Source organism: Microcaecilia unicolor, chromosome 7 (assembly GCF_901765095.1).
Source record: "Microcaecilia unicolor chromosome 7, aMicUni1.1, whole genome shotgun sequence".
In the NCBI taxonomy this organism is placed as follows: domain Eukaryota; kingdom Metazoa; phylum Chordata; class Amphibia; order Gymnophiona; family Siphonopidae; genus Microcaecilia; species Microcaecilia unicolor.
The window spans coordinates 245,972,136-245,995,736 of NC_044037.1; the positions used below are offsets into that span (position 1 = coordinate 245,972,136).

Sequence of the window (23,601 nt, forward strand, 5' to 3'; positions counted from 1 at the left end):
ACCCTCCTTTGCCTCAGATTGTGAGCCCTTCTGGGACAGAGAAATATCCAGAGTACCTGAATGTAGCTCACCTTGAGCTACTACTGAAAAAGGTGTGAGCAAAATCTAAATAAATATATAACTGAGTCTTATGGAAGGTCTCATTTCCCTTTAGTGACAGGGGAATTTGGTTGCACACACATACCCACCAAATAGAGAGTTACACAGGGACAGAAATCTAACCCATCCCCACCCGTCCCTGCTGGAATCTTACCCATCCCCGCTGGAATCTTACCAATCCCCGCAAAAATTTAACTCGTCCCCGCAAGAATTTAACCCATCCCCGTAAGAATTTAATGGTACATAAAAGAAAATTCCAGTCAGCTCCCTCAGTCTCTCTCTGGATTTGAGCCACAGCACTGTAGGCAAGGAAGGAACGGAAGTTGGAACACTCTGGTGCGCACATGTAAGACTTGTCTCCAATTCACTTGCACTGTGTGCTGAGAGGTCGCCACATGCACGTGCCAGTAGGTCAGGTGACAATTCTCGTGCCTGTGTCAGAACTGAGGTCTGTGCACCAGCCTGGTAGCAAAGAGGATTAATAGTAACATAGTAAGTGACAGCAAATAGACCTGAATGGTCCATCCACTCTGCCAATAGTCACACTCATGATCAATTCATCATTAAATCAACAAGTGTGATATTATATACTTGATTATGGTCTTTCTTTCGTGTTTCTGGAACAAAGACTACAGAAGTCTATCTGGCCCTATCCTTATGTTCCAACTACTGGAGTTGCCGTTGATGCCCACTCCAGTCTATTCGTCTTCTCATTTGTGGGACACAGACCGTAAAAGTCTGTCCAGCACTGTCCTCATGTTCCAGCCACTGAAGTTGCTGTCTAAGCCCTTTCCAGCCCATCCTAAACCAGATTGCCATGTATGAGACACAGACCATACAAGTCTGCCAGGCATCAGCCCTAGTTCATCACAGGCAGAGTCGCCATCTAAGCGTCACTTGACACATCCACACACATGCAGCCATTTAAGGTTAGGTTTTATATAACTTCCATTTTCTAATTAGAGATCCTCTGTGTTCATCCCACGCCTTTTTGAATTCCGTCATCATTTGTGACTCTACCACCTCCTTAATGGAAGACTTTCCACATTTGTGCTGTTAAAGCAAGGAAGAAGAAGAGGAGGAGAAGACAGCACTCAAAGAAATTGGTATTTGGTAGATGAGAGGCTGGTGCAGGTGCAGCTTACACTTCTACGAGAAGACCGCAGAATTGCTTCCATCCCTGCGGGAACCCCGCAGGAACTGCCTCTATCCCCGCGGGAACCCCGCAGAGCCGCTTCCATCCCCGTGGGAACCCTTCAGGAACTGCCTCCGTCCCCGCGGGAATCCCACGGGTTCTGCGGGATTCCCGTGAACCCTGTTCCCGTGCAGCTCTCTACTACCAAACCACCTCAAGGGTTTAACTGGGCAGAAGCTCCACTGAGTGACCCGGAACATGATATTCAGCAGCACTTAATCAGTTAGTGCTGCTGAATAAGGCATTAAGACACCTTGTTAACTATTAGTGCGTTGTAATTCCAGTTTACAGTTAATTACAGTTTGATATACCACACCAGCCTTCGTGGATCAAGGCAGTTTACAATACAATAAGATATAAAATATCAGAAAGGAACACCATAAAAAAAACCAAAGGATAGACCTAACTTGTTGATCCCAAAGAGAGAGAGAAAAATATACAGATACATGCGTACTAACAAGATTACTGTTTGATTACTGCATTGCTTCCTCTATGTGCATCAATAGGTTCTCTGTTCTCCCCCCATTTCCTGTATTAGCTTAGTAAATAAAGCTTGTGAGGGGCAATTCTGTAACCTAGGTGCCCACATTTACATGCATACATATTTATAATACTAACATTTGTGCATGTGTGTTAGCAGGGTGCCTAAGTACTGTTCTGCAAATACCCACTTAACTAACCCCCATGTTTACTAAGCCACGTTGGCGGCTGCCATGCAGTAATGCCGACACAGCCTATTCACTTTGAACGGGCTGTGTCAGCACTGCCACGTGGCAGCCGCTAGCGCAGCTTAGTAAACAGGGAGGCAAGAAACCGAATAGCTATAGCGGAATTGTACAGAAAAGGGAAGTGAAAATAATAAAGGAGATGGGATGACTTCCCTATGAGAAAAGGCTAAAGCAGCTAGGGCTCTTCAGCTTGGAGAAGAGATGGCTGAGGGGAGATATCATAGAGGTCTATAAAATGGGTTGACTGCAACAGGTAGATATGAATCACTTGTTTACTTTTACCAAAAATACAAAGACTAGAGTGCATGCAATAAAACTACTAAGTAGTAAATTTAAATAAATCAGAGAAAATATTTCTTCACTCAACATGTAAATTAAACTCTGGAATTTATTACCAGAGCTTGTGGTAAAAGCAGTTAGCTTAGCAGGGTTTTAACAAGTTTTGGATAAGTTCCTAAAAGAAAAGTCCATAAACCTTTGTCTTCTGGGCTGGGATGTTTTGGCATTACAGCACTTAGTGGGAACGTTCTGCTGGGAGGGGGGAAGCTAAAATGAAATGGGATTACCTACTGGGTAATTGGGGTTGGGGCAGCTGGGGACTACCAGATCTAATATTATACAACTAGCTGTTAAGCCCGTAAAAACGGGCGAGATTTCCAGCTACCCTCCTCGCTGCCGCTCCCTCCCCCCTCCGTGCTGGGCCCCCTGCACTGACCTGACAGCGCCTCTCACCTCCGTGTGAAAGCGCTGCAGGCAGGAGGAGGGCGGGAGCAGCAGCGGGGATGGGGGGAGGGTGGAGGTTGGTGCGCACGATGTTCATTTCCAGGCGGCAGCATCCGACAGTGACTTCGACTCTGTTTCCCTCTGTGTTCCGCCCTCTGATGTCATCACGTCTTGACGCGAGGGCGGGACAGAGAGGGAAGTCTCTACTGCGCATTTGCAGGTGAGTCGGTCACTTGCCGTTTATATGTTTGATTAGGCCTGTTTGGTGAGACATCTTTGTGACTGGTTGTTGGAAACTAGTGAGGTTACGGATTTACGTTTTGAAAGGGATTATTTTCAGCCCTGGCATATCAACTATTTATTACATACCCGGTCCTCCTTGATTCCTGGAGAATTCTGGGGTAGTATTCTATTGTGGCCCCTGTGTTATTCTTGGAGAGTTCTTTTATGCTTAGTGATCTGCTTTCGAATTGGGAAATGCAGATTTCTTTCCTGAGATTGAAAATATGGTGTTCCAACATTGGCATCACTTGGGTATTACGCTTATTGAACATCTGTTAAGAGAGGATGGCTCAATTTTATCCTTTGCAGAGGTGCAGCAGAGGATGGTGGATAGTTTTGCTTATTTACAATTATCCCATTGTTGAGCTTATTTTTGAAAGAGATCGCTGGCCATCTTCCGACACAAATCGGGAGATGGCCGGCGATCTCCTGATGCCGGCCAAATTGGTATAATTGAAAGCCGATTTTAGCTGGCCCCAACTGCTTTTCGTCGCAGAGCTGGCCAACCTTCAAGGGAGGGTACAGAAGGCGGGATGGGGGCGTGGTTACGAGATAGCTGGCTTCACCTCATAATGGAAAAAAGATGGCCGGCTCAGATAAGCATTTCGCCGGCTGCACTTGGTCCATTTATTTTTAGGTCCAAGTCACAAAACAGTGCCCCAATTGACCAGATGACCACCAGAGGGAAGAGGGGATGACCTCCCCTTACTCCCCCAGTGGTCACCAACCCCCTCCCACCCAAAAAAAAGTTTTTTGCCAGCCTGAAATGTCATACCTAGCTCCCTGACAGCAGTAGGCAGGTCCCTGGAGCAGTATTTAGTGGGTGCAGTGCACTTCAGGCAGGTGGACCCAGGCCCATCCCCCCCTACCTGTTCCACTTGTGGTGGTTAATGTTGAGCCCTCCAAAACCCCCCAAAACCCACTGTACCCACTGGGCTCCACACTGAAATTTTCAAGTGTAAGGATTATTTTTAATGTACTTAGCCACTACGGGGCTTGGGGACGAGGGGTAAGGCAAGGCAAAGTATTCTTAACCATTGGCTTCAGGATCAATCTCCATTATTTTGGTATTGGAGACACAGGCTCCATGCTGTGATGCTCTGGGAATCATGTGAGGTGCAGTAGTACCATTCTTAAATGACAAACGGTCTTTCTATATGGGAGGTGTTCCTCTATTCCATCTCTCCTAAAGCTCATATGGATGTCATGAAGCACATCCTAGTCCATAATTAGAATATCTTGGGCTCGGAGGGGGGGGGGGGGGATAGGAAGACATGGGTAAGGGTAGATCCAGTGTTCAATGACTATGATTAGGGGCTATGGGGTCATCAGGCAGAAGACCCTATAGTCATTTTTTACTTCCTTTTTTACTTAATTCACACTGGTTGGGGTGTGGGGTTTATTGGTGAGGGAGGGGGTAGCAGGCAAGGGGTTTTGTTAAAGGTGGTATGTGAGTATGTGGAGGGAAGAAAAATGTGCTTTGTAATTTAAAGAAAATGAATCTCAGGAACATTGCACATTTGCAGATAAAGTATATAATGTTCTCTGCAACTGAACTGTGGAAAGCATGAGGAGAACTTCAGAAAGCAGTACATTGATTAGTATGATACTTCTATCTGTCATTAAGAGGTGTGTGGAAGGGGGGGATTTCCTTGTTTGGCTTTGGAGGGAAAACCTTTCTATTTAACATATTTAAGAGCATATAACTGTTTGTAAAGCCTCTACAGTTATGAAGTTACATTAATATGCCCTGCGTTAGGTATTACTTACTCTGCAGCAGCGTTACTGTTAATGTTTGCTAAATGTGTGCACAGTGACATTTGCACCTGGCATATGGAATATTAATGTACATTCTGGCCCGGGCTAGAATGGCTCTGGTTTTGCTGTGTTATTTCCTTGAATGTAAATGAGTCACAAGGCATTTTATAACACTAGTGCAGGGATTTGTCAGAGACATTTTCTTATAGTATGTGCTCACGTTTTCTGGATTTATACAGACTTGTACCGCAAACGTGAAAACATGATCACTGTATAAAATAAACATTTCCTTCACTTATTGGGAATCATTTTGTAATTAGGTGCCTAGTTTAAGGCAGGCAAAACACATCTATTTTAAGCCTACTTTAAAAAGAAAAGTAGAAGCTTATATTTCTACATAAAATACTTGTGTTAAGAGGCTGATGACATGCCTTAATTTAAGGTGCAACCATTTACACCAGTCCTACCTACGTTGTGCAAATATGGTATAAATTATAGCATTTTATAATCAATGCACCTACTTACTCACACCACCCATGTTCTGGTCAAACTGTGCTGATGGGTACAACCACATGGGAATGTATGCACCATGCTAAAAACATGCTTACTTATGCATGTAAGTGATTAAAATTGCACCATTCACATGCATTCTTGCTGCCTAAAACCAGGCATTTCCTTCTACAATTATCACCATTATGTAGTGTGGAGTTTACTTCTTTTTGGTGGATGATGTAGATGATGTCAATCAATAATCAGTGGTCTGGGAAATGTAAACGTGTATAGGTAATTTGCCCATTTATTTTAATGTATATTTTGAGCAAAATGGGTACAATCACTGATCCGAGTACGTTAGATTATTGTAATATTGTTCACCTGGGATCCTCTAAATAACTATTAAAGAGGCTGCAATCCATTCAGAACACTGCACTCCACTCTGTCTGATACACTCTTTGAAAAAGCATGGCAGTGTGTCACCGTATTTGGAAAAAGAATCACTGACTTCCAGTTTATGCCAGAGTCTTGTTCAGATTCTTTTGCTTTATTTACAAAGTAGTTCATGGGTTAGCCCCTCAGTATTTTCTTAAAAATTGAGTGTCACCAGATCAACAGCTTTATTCACTTTTCCCTATTTAAAAGCTATGTGAAGAGATCTAGGTAACTAAACAATCTTTTTTCATTTAAAGCTGCTTATCTTGAAAAAAGAAGTTTAGAACTTTTTGTCTTTTACTTCTAGCTATTTTCAGTTTCGAAAACAAATCAAAACTTAGTGTTTTGCAACCTAATAATTAGTTTGGGTTAGTGTGTTTTTATTTTTTCAGTTTAATTTAGTATATATATTTGAGGTTTGAAGGTTGTATTTCCTGGAAATGGTCTAGCTTCTTTTACAGTGTGATCTGCTTTGAACCGTCAGGTATAGGACGGAATATACTGTTAATGTTAATCTGCAGTTTTGCGCAGTTGGACTTCTACAAACTGTGTGTGCAAAATCCAAAGCATGCAATTGCAAGGGGGGATGAATCTGGTAGAGCAATGGGTCATGAGCGTACCTAGGACTTACATGTGCAGGTTACAAGTTAGGCGTGAGCATTTACACCAGCCTTTCAGCTGGCATTAGTGGTCATGCTTAAATTTAGGCATGTAACTGCAGACTTAAGTGTGTGTGGGGGGGGGGGGAGGGGAACAAACCATCCTCCAAACTCACCCCCAAACTTCCTAGTTGGTGATGCCATGTGAGACAAAACGTTGGTCAGGCCATGGCCCTGGTTGCCCACCCCATTTCACTGTTTGAATTCTCTGTGGTTTTCCCCTCCCTTTTTAAAGTTACAGGAAACTGAATTCTTATGCCGAAAATGCACCATTTAAAAGTTGTACAAATGCTTGAATTTTCAGGCTTTTTATATTTTTCATGCTTGACGTTTTGCCTGAAATGTAAGTCTCTCCTCTATATCTTTAATTCTTCTTCTGTAGGTCTGAAGTGTGTATGTCTACTATGTGAGAATACCAACTTTACCTGCCAAACAGAGGGAGCTTGTTGGGCTTCAGTCATGCTAACAAATGGTAAGGAAGAGGTGACAAAGTCCTGCATCTCTCTCCCAGAGTTAAATGCACAAGTCTTCTGCCGAAGCTCAAATAACATAACAAGAACAGAATGCTGTTTCTCAGATTTCTGCAACAATATAACGCTGCAGCTGCCAGCAGGTAAGAAGAGGCTGGTTTATGCCATACATTAGTTCCATTTTATTTCTGAGATTCACTGTAGCCTTTAGAGGAGAAATGTAGAATTAAAAAAAATATATATTTTTAAAATTTTTTTCGATTTAGTTCACACCTTTCTAACTTAGGGCGTCTTTTACTAAGACGTGCTCACGTTTTTAGCTCACGCTAAAATTGTGGGCGCGCTAAATGTTAGAGACACCCATAGGAATGCATTGGCGTCTTTAACGTTTAGCGTGCCCCTTAGTAAAAGCCCCCCTTAGTTAATGATTCTAAAGAGATGCTTTATCTAGTAAAAGAGGATATGAATAGTGCCAGGTGTTTGAGATATATGCAGTCTCACCACATTTTTTGGTAGTTATAATAATTCCTGAAAAAGAAAGCATGCAGAAGTGCTGGCATCTGCTGGTAAATTATGAAAATACTTGCATCTGCCATCAACTAGACCCTGCTTATGTTGGTGAGCAGTTACTTCTGCAAGGATGGTGATAGTACTGTCATACAGATTCTTCAATGATTCCAACCGCTTCATCTCAGAAAGGAAGCCTGTAGAAGAGGAGGAAGGAGCTTCTGAATAGACCCTAGATTGCAGTGGTTGGTAAGTCCCTCTCTCAAACCTGATTCTTCCACCCCTGCTCCTAGTGTCAACAAAGAGAAATAAACCGCATAATATAATTAGTCAGGGTAGGCTCTGACAACAATAACTAAACAACAACAACAACTAAATAATTCGCATCCACACAATATGTTCAGCCCCCCACATAACCCTTCTTCTCACCATGTTCACTCCTCTATCTTCTACTCCTCCATCTTTCCTAATAAAATGCAACTCACTACCTCCACTTTGCTATCAAAATGTAAATTCACTACCTCCTTTAACAAACATTGTAAGCCACATTGAACCAAACATGTTTGGAGAATGTGAGGTATAAATACTACTATAAATAAATAAACAAACAAACAAATAAATAACACGTAAGTCATGCCATCCTTTTCAAGTGTTTAGGAGCTTTTAGAATGAATGGTAAAGTCCTTTAGTGGTTTAATCTTTTTCTTACCAGTACACATTAAAAAAATCTTTTGTGGTAATGACATTTTAACTTGGAAATCTGTTGAAATGGCTGTTCCCTAAGGATTGGCCCTTTCTGATTGTCTGTTCAGTGTCTAAATGCAGTTGTTGAGCAAACTCCTTCTAGAGTTAGGACTTGAATTTCAAATGAATGCTGGTGACATACCGTTGTTATATCCAGTTCAGGGAGATATGTCTTTGGCCTAAGCAACATTCATTGAATGTATGAAAAAGGTGAATTGTAGATGACAGAATAAATTAGCCCTGAATTTAGAAAAGATGGAACTTTTCTGGGTCAGTCGCACTGAGGTTGATCTGCATTTGGTGGTGGATGATCCTCCAAAGTGTGAACTTACTTAAATTAGGAACTTGGGAATATGCTTGGACTCTAAACTCTCCATGCAGGTCCAGGCAAAGGGAGTGGTCAGATCTTCCTTCTATTAACTATGGATGGTCCATCATTTGAAGTACATTTTTTTGACAGACTACCTTTGCATGATGTTAGTCTTTTTTCTTTATTAATCCTGACAACTGTAATTCATTATATTTGGATGTTCCCGCCTACATTATTCATGCTTTACAAATAGTCTAGATTTGTGGCACATCCTCTAACCAATTGTGGGTTATATGACCATATTACTCCTTGTGTGAAATAGCTACATTGACTGCCAGTTTTTTGGTAAGATGTGGATTGACATTTTAGAAAGGATGTCCAACTCAGAATATGTATCATAAAGACACTATCCTAGCATCTACATACTATTTAACAGTTGTCACCAATGTGTCTCCCCCCCAATAAAAACTTATAGAAATCTTTAACACATTTTAAAATTTTTGTTGTGGATCCTCAAAAGCTTGGCTAGCTGAATGCATATAACTTTTTCAATTGAATATGCTACCTTTTCATCATTTGATCCAATTTGTGAAAAGTTATGTTCATAATGTGCTACTTAGCTTTCAAAATATCAATCTCGGAGCCTCTGCCAACATGGCCAGGTTTCGATAACTTGTTCAGGGTAGAGGTTCGCTAAAAGATAAAAAAAATAGATATTAGAACAACATCCACAAGTAACAAATATTTCATCTAGGTCAGAATGTCACATATTGACATCCATTTTAGAACACAATCTGGTGACATACAGCTTGTTCTAAAGTATATGAGAAATGGATGTTCATTTGCTGGTGATGTCCAGCATGAACATTCATTTTACAAACAGAAATGTCCAAAATATGAATGGGGAAAAAAGTGATATGGATGTCTTTGTGGCAGGATAGGAACACCCATGTTATAAAATTGCCACATAAACTTTCATTCTGAGTAGAGAGATAGCCTAATGGTTAGAACAATGACCTGAGACCTAAGGGACACAGGTTCAAATCCCACTTCAGCTTTAGTATTTTATTTTATTTTTTAATTTTGAACCCTTGAGGGACAGAAAAAAACATTCTGTACTGGAATGTACACTGCTTCAGCAGACTTCAGGCTTGCAGGTTTCTTATGCATTCAGGAAGGCTCAACATTTAAAAAAAAAATCACTAAGAACTCAAGTGGGATTTGAACCTGAACTAACTACTAGCTTACTCCTCAACTCTGCATGGAAGTCTATTAAGAACTTAGGGGCCCTTTTACTAAGCCACATGTCTATGCATGCCCACTGCGTGCCAAGATGGAATTACCACCCGATTACCGCGTGGATCTTGTGGTAATTTCTTTTTTGGTGCGCGTCCGATATGCACGGCCAAAAAATAATTTTCATTTTCGGATGCGCGGATCGGACACGTGTGCAGGTCATTACCGCCCGGTTACTGCGTGAGACTTTACCACTAGGTCAATGGCTGGCGGTAAGGTCGCAGAACCAAAATGGACACACAGCAATTTTGATTTTGCCGCACGTCCATTTTCGGCAAAAATTTTTAAAAGGCCTTTTTTACAGGCTTGCTGAAAAATGGATCGGTGTGCATCCAAAACCCATGCCTACACTACCACAAGCCATTTTTCAGTGCACCTTAGTAAAAGGACCTCTTTATTTAAAAAAACGTTTAGTACTATGAACATTCATAGTTCCTGAAGCTGTCATAGAGCCCGGTATCCCTTGTTAGTTTCACATTCAGGGAAGGAAGGGGGACAGCAACCATTGGTGGATTAAGGAGATGACTTGCCTTTATCCCTCCATTGGACAGCTGCTCAATCAGAGGACCTTTCTATATTCTGGATATGCCAAATACCAGGTCCATCTTTTGGGACATAGACGTCCCTTCCCCTTCTGAAACTGGAGTTGGATTTCCGTATTTTGGCCCCTTCCTAGTTCCGCCCCAAACACACCCAGATCAGAACCCCTTGCCATATGGACATACTGCAGTTTTTGACATCCATATCCTGGGTTTATAAAATTGGGATTTGGAAGTCCATGCAATATAGATTTCTAAATGTCAGTTGAATGAATTGTTACTTTCCTATCAATATATTGTATTTCATCACTTTTTATTTTTACATTAATATTGTACACTGCCTTAATTTATTATTAGTTAAAGCGGTATATCATATTCTCCTAAATAAATAAATAAAAGGGCTCCTTAAAGTACTGTGCAAATTGTACATGAAAGTGGGAACGCAATCTATACCCCTTTCATGTTCCACCCATATCAATGCTTCCCTCTCATTAACACTCTATAACACTGACGTGCACACATACAGAATACTGCTGCTTATGCTATAAGGTGCCCTTTTACAGAGCAGCAGTGAGCCCAATGCGGGCTTACCACTCGCTCTTCCGGGACTACTGCCAGCCCAACGAGGCTTCCAGTGGAAGTCCCGCCCCAAGCATACACCATTTCCAGAGGAAAAAGGAAACCTCTGCAAATGGCTTGCACAGCGATAACCCGGCAGTAATCTGGCATCGCTGTTCGCTGCCCGCTTACTGCTGGGTTAGCACGGGAGCCCTTATCACCAACTCAATGGGTGGCATTAAGGGCTCCCCACCGCTTGGCCATATATGCTTGGGGGCTTTTTTGCCTGCTGCGTTAAAAAGGACCCTGGCACACAGGAAAAACTGCCTTCACTGCTAGCACAGGGCCCTTTTCCCCACAGCTTGGTAAAAGGACCCCTAAGTGTCCAGTCACTCATGAAAGTTCTGGTATTCTGTACATTTATGTAAGCAAATGGCTTGTAAACGTGAGTGCCCAGTTATAGAATTGCCATTTATTACACTGTACAATGGGAAGTAAATTTTTCTGTCCACCCAAAACACATATCCTTGAAATCTGAAACTGTGGAAGAGCAGCTATCTGAAATCACTATTTATACATAATGTATATGAAATCTACAATTATATAAGAACATTTCTGTATATTTGGAGCCTAGCATTATATGCTAAATCTGTGGTGATTATTTGTTGTGGAAAAGTGTTATAACAGAAGCAAGGCACTGAAATGGCCCAAAATTGGCAGATCAACGCTGAACTACACTTACACGCTCAATTATAGAATTGTGCCTAAGTGTTTCCAAGCAGGTGCAAATGCATTCAGCTGCATATATTTATATTTATTTATTTATTGGGATTTATTAACTGCCTTTATGAAGAGATTCACCCAAGGAGGTGTACAGCAGGTGCAGTTTAACACAAAACAATTTTGTTAACAGCGTAACAGTAAAATAACCAAGAATAAGCATGAATACAATGAATGAAACTTGTAAACAGTAAACTGAAACCTAATAATAGAACTACCGTGAGACAGTTTCAAAAATATACACATCTAACAGCACTGGAATTCAAATACCAGAGATATAATACAATGTTAGGATAATGCTAATGATACACCTAATAAGCATGCATTAGAACATTCAACTAACATAGATATGATACTAAAGATTTGCTACAATATGGCTTACCGTATAGCTGAGGGACCAAGAGCAGATATATGATGGGAACAAGATGCCTGGTACAGAGTCAGTTGGGATAATTTGATGGTTAGCTAAAATCAAGGCAAGTTCTTTGTATAGTTACGCAAGAGATAACGAACTGATCTAAGTTACAGTACATGTAGCAAGCTAGTCCAGGTGCAGAATAGGTGTATAGTCAGTCACCCTATGTATTAAATGCTTTGGAGAAGAGTCAGGTTTTCACCTGCTTCCTGAAGTCGAGGTAGTCTCGAGTTATATGTAGTCCTTTAGATTGTAAGCTCCTTTGAGCAGGGTCTGTCCTTTTTTGTTAAACTGTACAGCGCTGCGTAACCCTAGTAGCGCTCTAGAAATGTTAAGTAGTAGTGGTAGTAGAGTAAATTCCAGAGCGTGGGAGCTCTTCCTGAGAAGGCTCACTGGTGGTTATCACATTGTACAATTTCTTTTGATGAGATTAAAGATCATGAAGATCCTTGAGAGGACCTTAGAGGTCTTAAAGGTGTGTAAAGGGTTAACTTATTCTTTAAGTACTGTGACCAATTTTGTATGAGGACATTGAAAAATCAAACAAATATCTACTAGAGCAGGTGTAAATGCATTCAGCTGAATATATTTATGTGTACTCTGAGCAGGTGTAAATTCATTCAGCTGCATATATTTATTTCTACTGGAGCAGGTGTAAATGCAATCAGTTGCATATATTTATATGTACTCTGTGCAGGTATAAATGCATAGTGTCCGGAAAAGGCTTAGCGATAGAATCCTTAGCTAGAAAAATCTAGATATATTTCTGCTACCACTTGTACCACAGATACCCATACACGTTAGAGATTTGAGTCACATTATTAATATATTTGAAAACATAGAGGTAAATGAAAAAATTATTCTTTCAAGTCTGGGGGGCCCTTTCACAAAGGTGTGCTGAAAAATGGTCTGCGTAGTGTAGACGCATGTTTTAGGCATGAGCGGAATCATTTTTCAGCGCACCTGTAAAAAATGCCTTTTTAAAATTTTTGCCAAAAATGGACGTGCGACAAAATGAAAATTACCGCGTGTCCATTTTGGGTCTGAGACCTTACCACCAGCCATTGACTTAGTGGTAAAGTCTCATGTGGTAACTGGGCGGTAATGACCTACGTGTCAGGCTTCTTCCCTGGAAGCACTGGGTTTGTGAGCCCTTGGACCACTACCGTGGAGCGGCATTGGTAGGCAAGGTCACCTTCAAAGCAGAGACGAGGCAAGGCTGGACTGGAACACCGGACTGGAGTTCTGCACTGGAATACATAGGATTGGAATGCACCGGACGGGTGCGCACTGGACTGGAGCCCATTGGACTGGGACCGGAACCCGCTGGACAGGAACACACTGGACCTAGGCTTCACCTACGCTTAGCCACCGTTCTCCGAGGGTTGAGCCCTCAGGTTCGGGCAGCCGGCAGGGCTTACAGGAAAACCAGAACTGGAACTAGCAAGCAGGAACAACAGGAATCAGGATATAGAAGTGCCCCCAGGCACCTAGGCGAAAGCAAGGCAGACAGGCAGGGAATGTCCGGGTTCCGGCAACAGTCAGGTCTGGCCACAGGCAGAGAATATCCGGGTTCAGGAAGTAGTCGGGTCAGGCAGCAGGCAGCAAGTATCGGGGTTCAGGCAGAGCGTAGTCAGATTCAGGCAAAGGTCAGGTCAAGTAGCAAGACTATGGCTGGAGCTCCAGTAGCAAGGAGTACTGGCAGCGGACAGGACTAGGGCTGAAGCTCCAGAAGCAAAGGAAAACACACATGGGAAAACCAGAAAGCTAAACACAAGAAAACTAGTAAAGCTGTACACAAGCTAACAAGAAAGCTATGCCCAAGCTAACTAGTCACAAGCTAAAAACTCACACTAAGCAAAACACAGGAGAACTAGTAAAGCTGTACACAAGCTAACAAGCAAAGCTATGCCCAAGCTAACTAGTCACATGCTAGGAACTCACACAACACACAGGAGAACTAGTAAAGCTGTACACAAGCCAACAAGAAAAGCTATGCCCAAGCTACTAGTAACAAGCTAGAAACTCACACTGAACTGGACAAGGTAGCAGTGCACAGAGCACTCTAACATACCAGGGACCTTAGATGATTCAAAGGCAAAGGTTGCAGTCTCTAAGTGATTAATAAAGCCCTTCAACACCTGAGGAGCAGCTGCAGCCATCAGTAAGCAACTACGGAGGCTGTCCAGGCACAAACAAGAGAGACAAGTCCGGCAGCCTGGAAGAACTGGACCGGACTGGGCTAAAGAACTGGGTAGGAACAGTAAGACAAACTATGGCAGCCACTGGCTCTGGCCACCAGCAGGTGAGAGGAGCACAAACCAAGGAGCAGGCAGAGCGCACACAGAACATAGAGAGACTTAGAATACCTAGGTACAGCACAGAGGAGCAAACAGAGCCAGGCTGGAGACAGAGGTAGAGCTAACTCAGGCAGCACCACCAGGTGCAGTAGAGTGGAGTAATTAGAGCCATGCTGGAAGCAGCCAGCACACAGAAGGAAAACTACTCCAGAAAGAATAAGCAAAAGCCAGCTTAGAAGCTGACCCCCAGAAATAAGGTAAGCCTGAGGGTGGTTATGGCCACAGACGTGACACTAGGTGTGTCAAGTGCCATTTGGCGCACATCCGATACGCCAGTCTGAAAATTAAAAATTATTTTTCGGACACATGTATTGGGCGTGCGCCAAAAATGTAATCATCGCAAGAGCCATGTGGCAGCCAGGCGATAACTCCATTTTGGCGTGCATTGGGCGTGTGTAGACGCTTATGTGGCTTAGTAAAAGGGTCCCTGGATTTGGAGTCTATATGAGCATCACCCATAAGGACACAATGAATATTATAAGAGAATCTTTGAGAAATAGGACTTCACATTCACGCAAACCTACTAAATTAATTATAGAATTGGCTGGTTTGGCTTTACAAGAGAATAATTTAGCTTTTGAAGGAAAATTTTTAAACAAATAAAAGTACCACCATGGGAGCCACCATGGCTTCCTCACTGCCAACCCTTACATGGCAGAATTTTTTTTTCTTTTATTTATTAATTTTGTAACATTTACAAGCATTAAATCTTGTACAAAGAAACTCAGAACGAAAAAAAATAAAAAGGAAACAATTAGAGGGAGTATTCCCCCAATTTTATATAAAGCAATATATAAATTCTTTCTTAGGCCACCAATTTGAAATAGCATGGGGGGGGGGGAACATATAAAAGGAGAATATACATTCTAGTAGTAACATATACAGGAAAAAAGGGCCTTGTCTTTATCCTAGGTATTTTCTAATTGTTACCTCGTAGATCTTCTTTTAGTCTAGCTTCTATTTGGTTAGCTTTTTTAATTCGATAAAAGATTTTAGTTGTTCAGGTTCAAAAAACAGATATTTATTATATAGATAGCGAATTGAACACTTATATGGATATGCAAGTAACAATCTCGCTCCCAAAGCTTTAGTCTCTTCTCTTAGAGCCAAAAAAGCTCTCCTTCGATCTTGTGTAGACTTTACAACATTGGGATATATCCATATCCTATCTCCATAAAATGTTTTCAATGAATTTTTAAAGTGCAATTTCAATATAGAATTTAAGTTACATGGCAGAATTTGAAGCTGAGTTTCTCAAAGATAATCCTTATACGAACTTTATTAAACTATGGAAGAGATATAGATGTCATTATTCTTATTTGGGAGGGGGACAGAGGAACTGAGTCAATATCAATTCAATTTTTAAGAGTGGCATTTTTAGATATTACTATTAATAATGTAAATGGGAAGTTGGAAACTACTCTATAGCGAAAGCCTACAGATACAAATTACTGTGCTTTGATAGCTGTAATAGTATGTCCTTGAAAAAGAATTTACCATTTATTCAATTTTTAAGAGTTAGAAGGATTTGCTGTCAACAGGAAGATGTACATAAACAAAGTGAAGCAATGAAGAGAAGGTTTAGAGATAGGGGTTTTCCTGAAAAATACATTAATACAGGATGGATAAGAGCACCACAATATGATAGAAAAACTCTTCTAGCCTCTAAATCAAGGGAAATGTGAACAAAGTGGTTTGTACTTTAATGTATGACCATGAGAGGCATAATCGAACGGGGCACCCAAGTTTTCCTGAGGGTGTCCTCGCGAAGGGGCGGGGAAACCCATATTATCGAAACAAGATGAGCGTCCATCTTTCGTTTCGATAATACGGTCGGGGACACCCAATTCTTAACATTTAGGTCGACCTTAGAGATGGTCGTCCTTAGAGATGGTCGCCCCCGGTTTTCAGCGATAATGGAAACCGAGGACGCCTATCTCAGAAACGACCAAATCCAAGCCATTTGGTCATGGGAGGAGTCAGCATTCGTAGTGCACTGGTCCCCCTGACATGCCAAGACACCAACTGGGCACTGCAGTGGACTTCACAAATTGCTCCCAGGTGCATAGCTCCCTTACCTTGGGTGCTGAGCCTCTCCAAAACCCACTCCCCACAACTGAACACCACTACCATAGCCCTAAGGGGTGAAGAGGGGCACCTACATGTGGGTACAGTGGGTTTCTGGTGGGCTTTGAAGGGCTCACATTTACCACCACAAGTGTAACTGGTAGGGGGGGATGGGCCTGTGTCCGCCTGCCTGAATTGCACTGCATCCACTAAAACTGCTCCAGGGATCTGCATACTGCTGTCATGGAGCTGGGTATGACATTTGAGGCTGGCATAGAGGCTGGCAAAAAATATTTTAAAAGTTTTTTTGAGGGTGGGAGGGGGTTAGTGACCACTGGGGGAGTAAGGGGAGGTCATCCCCAATTCCCTTTGGTGGTCATCTGGTCAGTTTGGGCAACTTTTTGAGGCTTGGTCGCAAGAAAAAATGGACCAAGTAAAGTCGGCCAAGTGCTCGTCAGGGACGCCCTTCTTTTTTCCATTATCGGCCGAGGACGCCATGTGTTAAGCACGCCCCAGTCCCGCCTTCGCTATGCTTCCGACACACTCCTGGGAACTTTGGTCGTCCCCGCGACGGAAAGCAGTTGAGGACGCCCAAAATCGGATTTCGATTATGCCGATTTGGGCGACCCTGGGAGAAGGACGCCCATCTCCTGATTTGTGTCGAAAGATGGGCGCCCTTCTCTTTTGAAAATAAGCCTGCATATGTCTAATGATATTATCAAAATATTTAGAAAATACTGGCATATCATACAGGCTATACCAGCATTTCCTGACAAGGATTTGCTAATTGTTTATAAAAGGAGCAGAAATTTGAAAGATTTAATAGCACCCTCAATATTGCCAATTAATAATGAGAATAAAAAGAATGCTGTTTGGGGTCACTACCCATGTTAGAATTCTTCAGTCAGTTCTGTCAATTTGAAGTGTAAATATTTTGAACATCCACAAACAGGTGAGAGATTTGAGTTAAGGCATTTTTCTAACTGTAAAACAGAGAGGGTGGTGTATTTAGTTATCTGTCCATGTAAGCTCCTGTATGTGGGAAAGGGCAGTTGATGTATTTCTACATTCACTTTGGTCTGCATTGTTCTTCTTTGGATTATCTGCATGTAGATCACAGCCTCTATTGTTCCATATATTTATATAGGGGGTCTTTTGCTAAAGGTTAGCTTGAGTTATCTGCATCAGGTTCCATTTTATTACTATAGGCCCTGCTGCAGGTAACTCGAGCTACTGTTCAATAAAAGACCCCCATATATTCCAAGCAGGTGTAAATGCATTCTGCTGGATATATTTAAATCTACTCTGAGCTTGTGTAAATGCATTCAGCTGCATCTTAGTTTTTCTGTGGATTTTGTGAGGCTATTTTATAAAGACTCATAGATAACTCCATGTCTTCATAAAATAGCCCCCGAAAAGGTACCTACTTGCACTTTTTACCTTGGCATCCTGTTATAAAATTATTCTCTATCAAGCCCATATACTTCAGTATCTGAGACTGCACTCTTCTGCTATTATCCTTTTACGTCATAGCATCTAAGAACTGAGACCCAGACAGTGAAAGTATTCCTGTTATTCCTACTGTTAGGAAACAAATATGCAACATTATGAACATTGTGTTCAGGAGCTAGAACTGTATTTGTTTATCAGATATATTTTTTTGTTTGAAATTTTACAGGGTAGAACATTGCCACTGTAAACACCATGTGATATAGCCCTGGGTGATACTTATCCACGTTATGTTCCTATGCATAGTATAGGGAACTCACATTTTAGGGTACTTATTGTGAGTTTTTTTTTCCAGCTTATATAAAAGTATTAAATATGTGCACTGCATTTTACAATTAAAGAGGTGTGTTCCAAAACCTGGTAATGTACAAAAATCTGCCCTCTGGAAAAATGCAAATTTTATTTTCAAGAATTCTAATCAACATAAGAAAATTTGTTTTTCACCAAATGTCATATATCTTATGAAAAAATGCTGTTTAGTGCAAATTTCACACATCATATGGCTATTTATAAAGGCAACATATCTCTGGTATGAATCTATTTATGAAAAAAATGGATGAGGCTCTTCTACTAAACTGCGTTAAGCGTTAATGTGTATTTAACATGGGGAAAAACTGAATAAAAGCATTTTGCAATAATTTGCCTATCAGCACATGCTATTTATTTTTTGGGGAGGGTGTGTGCCGTGGGCTGGGAAGATGCATGGAAGTGTTGTCCAGCTAGCGCGTTCGCAGTAGCGCATGCTAACTGGCTAATACGGAGGGGTCCTTTTACTAAGCCATGGTAAAAATTGGCCTGCGGTAGTGCGAGTACATCTTTTGAGCACACGCTGCGCCATTTTTTTTTACTTTGTCCAGGAAAAGGGGCCTTTTTATAAGGGACCGGAAAATAGATGTGCGCTAAAATTTAAACCAACGCTTGTCCATTTTCGGTCTGAGACCTTATTGCCACCAATTGAACTAGTGGGAAGGGCTCACGCGCTACACGTGTGGTGACCGGTCGGTGCGTGCCAACTGCCGATTAACGCCAGAAATGCTGTGCGCAGTAGAAAATTTAAAAAATAATCATTTGTCCTGGCATTATGGGCAAGTGCCAGATCCAAAATTACCACTAGGGGGTGCAATAGCCTGGCATACGCTGCACACACCTAGAGCCTACTGAGCCTTTGTAAAAGAGCCCCAGAGTTAACGTGGGAGCACTTAGGAAGAGATTCTATATATGGCGCCTAAAAAATTGGTGCTGAAATCAGTGTCGACTATGCGTATTCTATAATCAGCACCTAGATTTAGGCGATGATTATAGAATATTCTTAGTTGATATCTTAGTGCCTAAATCTACATACATTCATTTATACTAAGAAAATGTGGCGTAAATAATAGATTTACACGCACCTGGCCATATTCTATAACTATACTCGTAAATTTTGGAACGCCCACAAAACACCCATAACCACACCCCTTTTTGCCTGCTTGCGTTAGAAATTTGGCGCACTTTTTTACAGAATACGCTTAGCAAGTTGCGAGTGTAAATTCTAATTAGTGCTTATTATTGCTTGTTAGAACTGTTATCAATGCTCATTAACTTGTTAAGCCAATTAAGTTACGTGTGTTATTATAGAATCCGTGTCAATTTTGGTGCGTATCTCTAGGCATGCTAAAGAGAATCTGGGGGTTAGTGCCTCTTAAATAGGAAATGGTAAGTGCTCCTGCATTAATATTTCTGTTGGTCTCACACGCTAATGGAAAAATTAGAGAGAGACCTGAAGAAATAAAAACTAAGCCCTGTTTTGGGGATGTGCTAGAAATGTGCTTAGTGCACAGGAAAAATCTCCCATTAAAATATGATAACCCCCAAATTCTATATATTGTGCCTTAATTTCTGCACAGAAATCGAAGTGTATTTTATAACAATGTGCGTAAGTTAATTGGTTAACTAGGTAATTAGTGTAAGTTAATTGGCTAATCAGCTCTGTCAATTGGATGTTAACAAGCAATTATCAGCACTAGTTGGCATTAATTCAGATGTACGCACACAACTCGCTAAGCGTATTCTTTAACATGGTGCGCATAAATTCTAAGTTGCATAGTTGAAAAGGGGTGTGGCCATAGCCGGGACATGGATGCGTCTAAAATCTACATGCATTATTATAGAATACATCTGCTCTGCGGGATTTACACAAAGTAAAATGTGGCCTAAATGGACATGACCAAATTTGGATATGTGGAGAGGTGCTCGGCATATTCTATATAGCACACGGAAATTTAAATCTATTCTATAAAATTTAGGCGTACTTTAGAGAATACATCTAGGCATATTTGTTTGCTGCACAGATTTTTCAGGCACCATATATAGAATCTAGACCTAAGCTCATTCCTTAATGTATTTTAGTAAAAGGGCCCTGTAATTAACAGGTTTTGGAATGCATCTCTTTAATTGCAGATATATTGAATGCATTTATCTTGTTGTTTTTCCTTTTTTAAATTTTAGCTGCAGTATCTCCAAACTCAGCACACTGGGGGCCTGTGGAGCTGACAGTGATAGTCACGGTACCAGTCTGTCTGTTATCTATAGTTTTAACACTAGCCATATGTGCTTGGCATGGACGTCAGTGTTCTTACAGAAAGTCAAAGCGACAAAGTATTGAAGAACCTCTTTCTGATGGCAGCTTGGTGAATACTGGAAAAACACTTAAAGATCTTATATGTGACATGTCTACATCTGGGTCTGGGTCTGGTATGTATGCATTAAAAATGTTTTCAGCATTGAATTGTAGAGAATCCTTCCTTGCTAGAAGTTGTATTCTTACATAGTAACATAGTAAATGATGGCAGATAAAGACCTGTACGGTCTGTCCAGTCTGCCCAACAAGATAAACTCATTTTACATGGTATGCGATACTTTATATCATACCTTTTACTAAGGTGCAATTAGACAATAACAGTGAACAATCAGCTGTGAAAACAGTGACAGAGGTCTTGATTTCACAAGTTCTTTTTGGTTTCTGGAAGAAGAATAGCAGAAAATATGTGTTTTAACAAACAGCAATTGTTGTCGAATCTGATTCCCGTAAGAAGAAAGTATTTGTCACTGTGCTTTTTGGAACACACTGGAGAAACAACCACTATAGACGCATGGCTACTGTATTCTCCCTTGCCCACAAATAATGCCTACAAATTTTCATTCATCTAAATCAAGCATTCCCATTGAGAATGCATGAGATACGTTTGCATGCTGTGCCTCTATAGTGTACAAATCAACTTGCGCATTTTCATTGTGAATAACCTGAAAACCCAAATGGCTGAGGTTCTCCCAAGGTTTGGGTTGAGAAACACTGATCTAAGTATATTTTGTTCACTTCTGATGGTCCTCAGAGCTGAATATATTTATTCTTGGTTGAAAATGGTGCAAAGCTGGAACACTGTCACAGTAGTGCACTGCCATTGTGCCCAAAGGGCTTCATTTTTTTGCTGTTATACTTTTTATGCTTGGGAAAAATAGGAAATCTGGCTGTGACAAAAGCTCTTCTTTTACTGTATTGAGCAATACCTTAACTTCTTTTAATATTTATCAAGGTCAGGTTCCAACTGGAAACTTACACAAAAATATGTGGAAAACAGTTACAGGTCATCACCAAAACATCAAAATAAATCTAAACATTTCAGTAGTATACCTCACTAGCATTCGTCAACCGTATATTATCAGTTGATTTTGACAGGTGACCACACCCACTTCTGTCCATGCCAGCCAATCAGAATCGAGGATTCACCCAGGTCATGCCCACTCTCTGCCCAAGCCCCCCCCATTCCCCATCCTCTTTGATGATGCCACCGGATATGGTCACAGCCCCTCCCCTTTTGCATAATCCTGCCTCTAACCTCCCCTTATTTGCATAACCACACTCCAGATTTTGTCCTTTTTTTGCATATCTCCACCCAAACCCCTGTCCCTTTGGGTGACATCACAGGAAGTGATATCATAACTGCACTCATTTTCCAAGATGGCTGCAACTACTGTACACATCACTTTACTTCCTGTTTCACACTACTCATGGCCATCTTGGATGGGGGTTACATGATAGGAAGTGATGTCAATAGCACCCGGCACGACCCTCTACGGCCTAAGAGGACTGTGTGCAGCTTAAACATTTTTTTCTCTTTGTCAGGAAAGAAAATAGGCATTTTAGTCTTCACAATACTTTAAATTCCTTTTTTTTTGAACAGTGCAGCAAAACAAAATAGGTACTTTTTTTTAGCCTTCAGACTACTTTAAACTCCTTTGTCTGAACGGTGCTGCAAAAAGGCTTGACCCCCAGATCCCCTCCTCCTCCTCCTAAAACAAATACTGAGCTGACAAAGCAATGTACTGTATTATATGAGAGAATCCATGTCTCCTCCCCCTTACCCCTTCCATATCCCCCACACGCCCTCCTTTTTGCATCCAGACCAAAAGACACAGGGATCAGCAAACATGCTGATTTTAATTCAGCCACACACACACACACACACACACACACACACACACACACACACACACACACACATACATTGCCTGCATTTAAAACAGAATGAAAACTTGAATCATGTTACAAAAGAAAAAAACAACTTTGTGCACAGTTCTGACCCCCACTGAATTTAAGACAGAAGTATAACCCCCGTAGCCCCTCCACCCTATCACAGCTCATTCCCAACACATCTGGACAAGCCTGCCATAGACCCCTCCCTCCTGCCTGAGCAAAACCTGTCCTTCACAGGTAAAGACCACAAACTGGCTAACACTGAACCATAAAGGAATAACCCTTTCTCTCACCCTTGTGGTCCGCAACTTCAGCATCCAGATGGGGTGATGAATTGGCTCCTTTTCAGACTCTAGCAGATTTCCCTGCAAGCCCTCATGATATCGTAAGCCACATTGAGCCTGCAAAGAGGTGGGAAAATGTGGGATACAAATGCAATAAATAAATAAATAAATAAATATCAGGTTATAGTCCAATATGTCCTTGCACTGCAAAGCAGTTGAATACTCAGTACAGTGGAAACCAAATCATCTGCTGAATTTGGCCATGTGCTGCACTCAGTACAGAGATATAGTTCACAGGTGTTTGAGCAATTCAGTCTCCCTCCTCCGAGAAAGATGCATATACCATGAGATCTTCTTCTTTGCACTCTCTCTCTCTCTCTCATCCTGGGTCTGCAGGTGACAAACCAGGACCAATCAGGAACCATGTACCCTTGTACAGCAGGTTACCTACGGTCATCACAATGAGGGACCTTTGACTTCCAGAAAGACCAAATTATCAGGCATTATCTCATTCGTGTCTTGCAGTGCAAAACGTTACTCCCCAATTATACTGGAGGCCCTGTGAGCCTGAAAGCTCTCTCCTGCACAGCTTCCCAGGAGATAAACTGAAAGGCTAAAGCAAGTAAACAACATGTCCTGGAATGAAGTCACTAGCACAATGCTGCCAGGAAGAAATGCAGAATCCATGTTTTTCTTTTCTTACAGAAAGGATGGCTCAGGTTGTAACCAAGCCTAAGGTTCTAGAATCTATATTGGTTCAGAAAAGATGGTTCATGATGTAGCCTGGCCTCAAGCTGCAGCATCTGTATTGATTCAGAAAAGATGGTTCATGTTGTAGCCATTCTGCAGGCCCAACAAAGGTGAGATCCAGGGAAACA

At 41.5% G+C, this 23,601-nt stretch overlaps 1 protein-coding gene across 4 annotated transcripts in view; it reads left to right on the forward strand.

Annotated features, from left to right (window-relative positions):
• Positions 1-6,815: 6,815 nt before the first annotated feature.
• Positions 6,816-23,601, forward strand: part of ACVR1C (activin A receptor type 1C) — a 61,924-nt gene continuing 45,138 nt past the window's right edge. For 2 of the 4 annotated variants that reach the window (XM_030209361.1, XM_030209362.1), the window contains exon 1: positions 6,816-6,984. In XM_030209361.1, coding sequence (XP_030065221.1) covers positions 6,831-6,984 — 154 coding nt within the window. In that variant the 5' untranslated portion in view covers positions 6,816-6,830. Of the gene's footprint in view, positions 6,985-20,413; positions 20,660-23,601 lie in introns of all 4 variants that reach the window. The other 2 variants (XM_030209360.1, XM_030209359.1) reach the window with 2 other exon arrangements.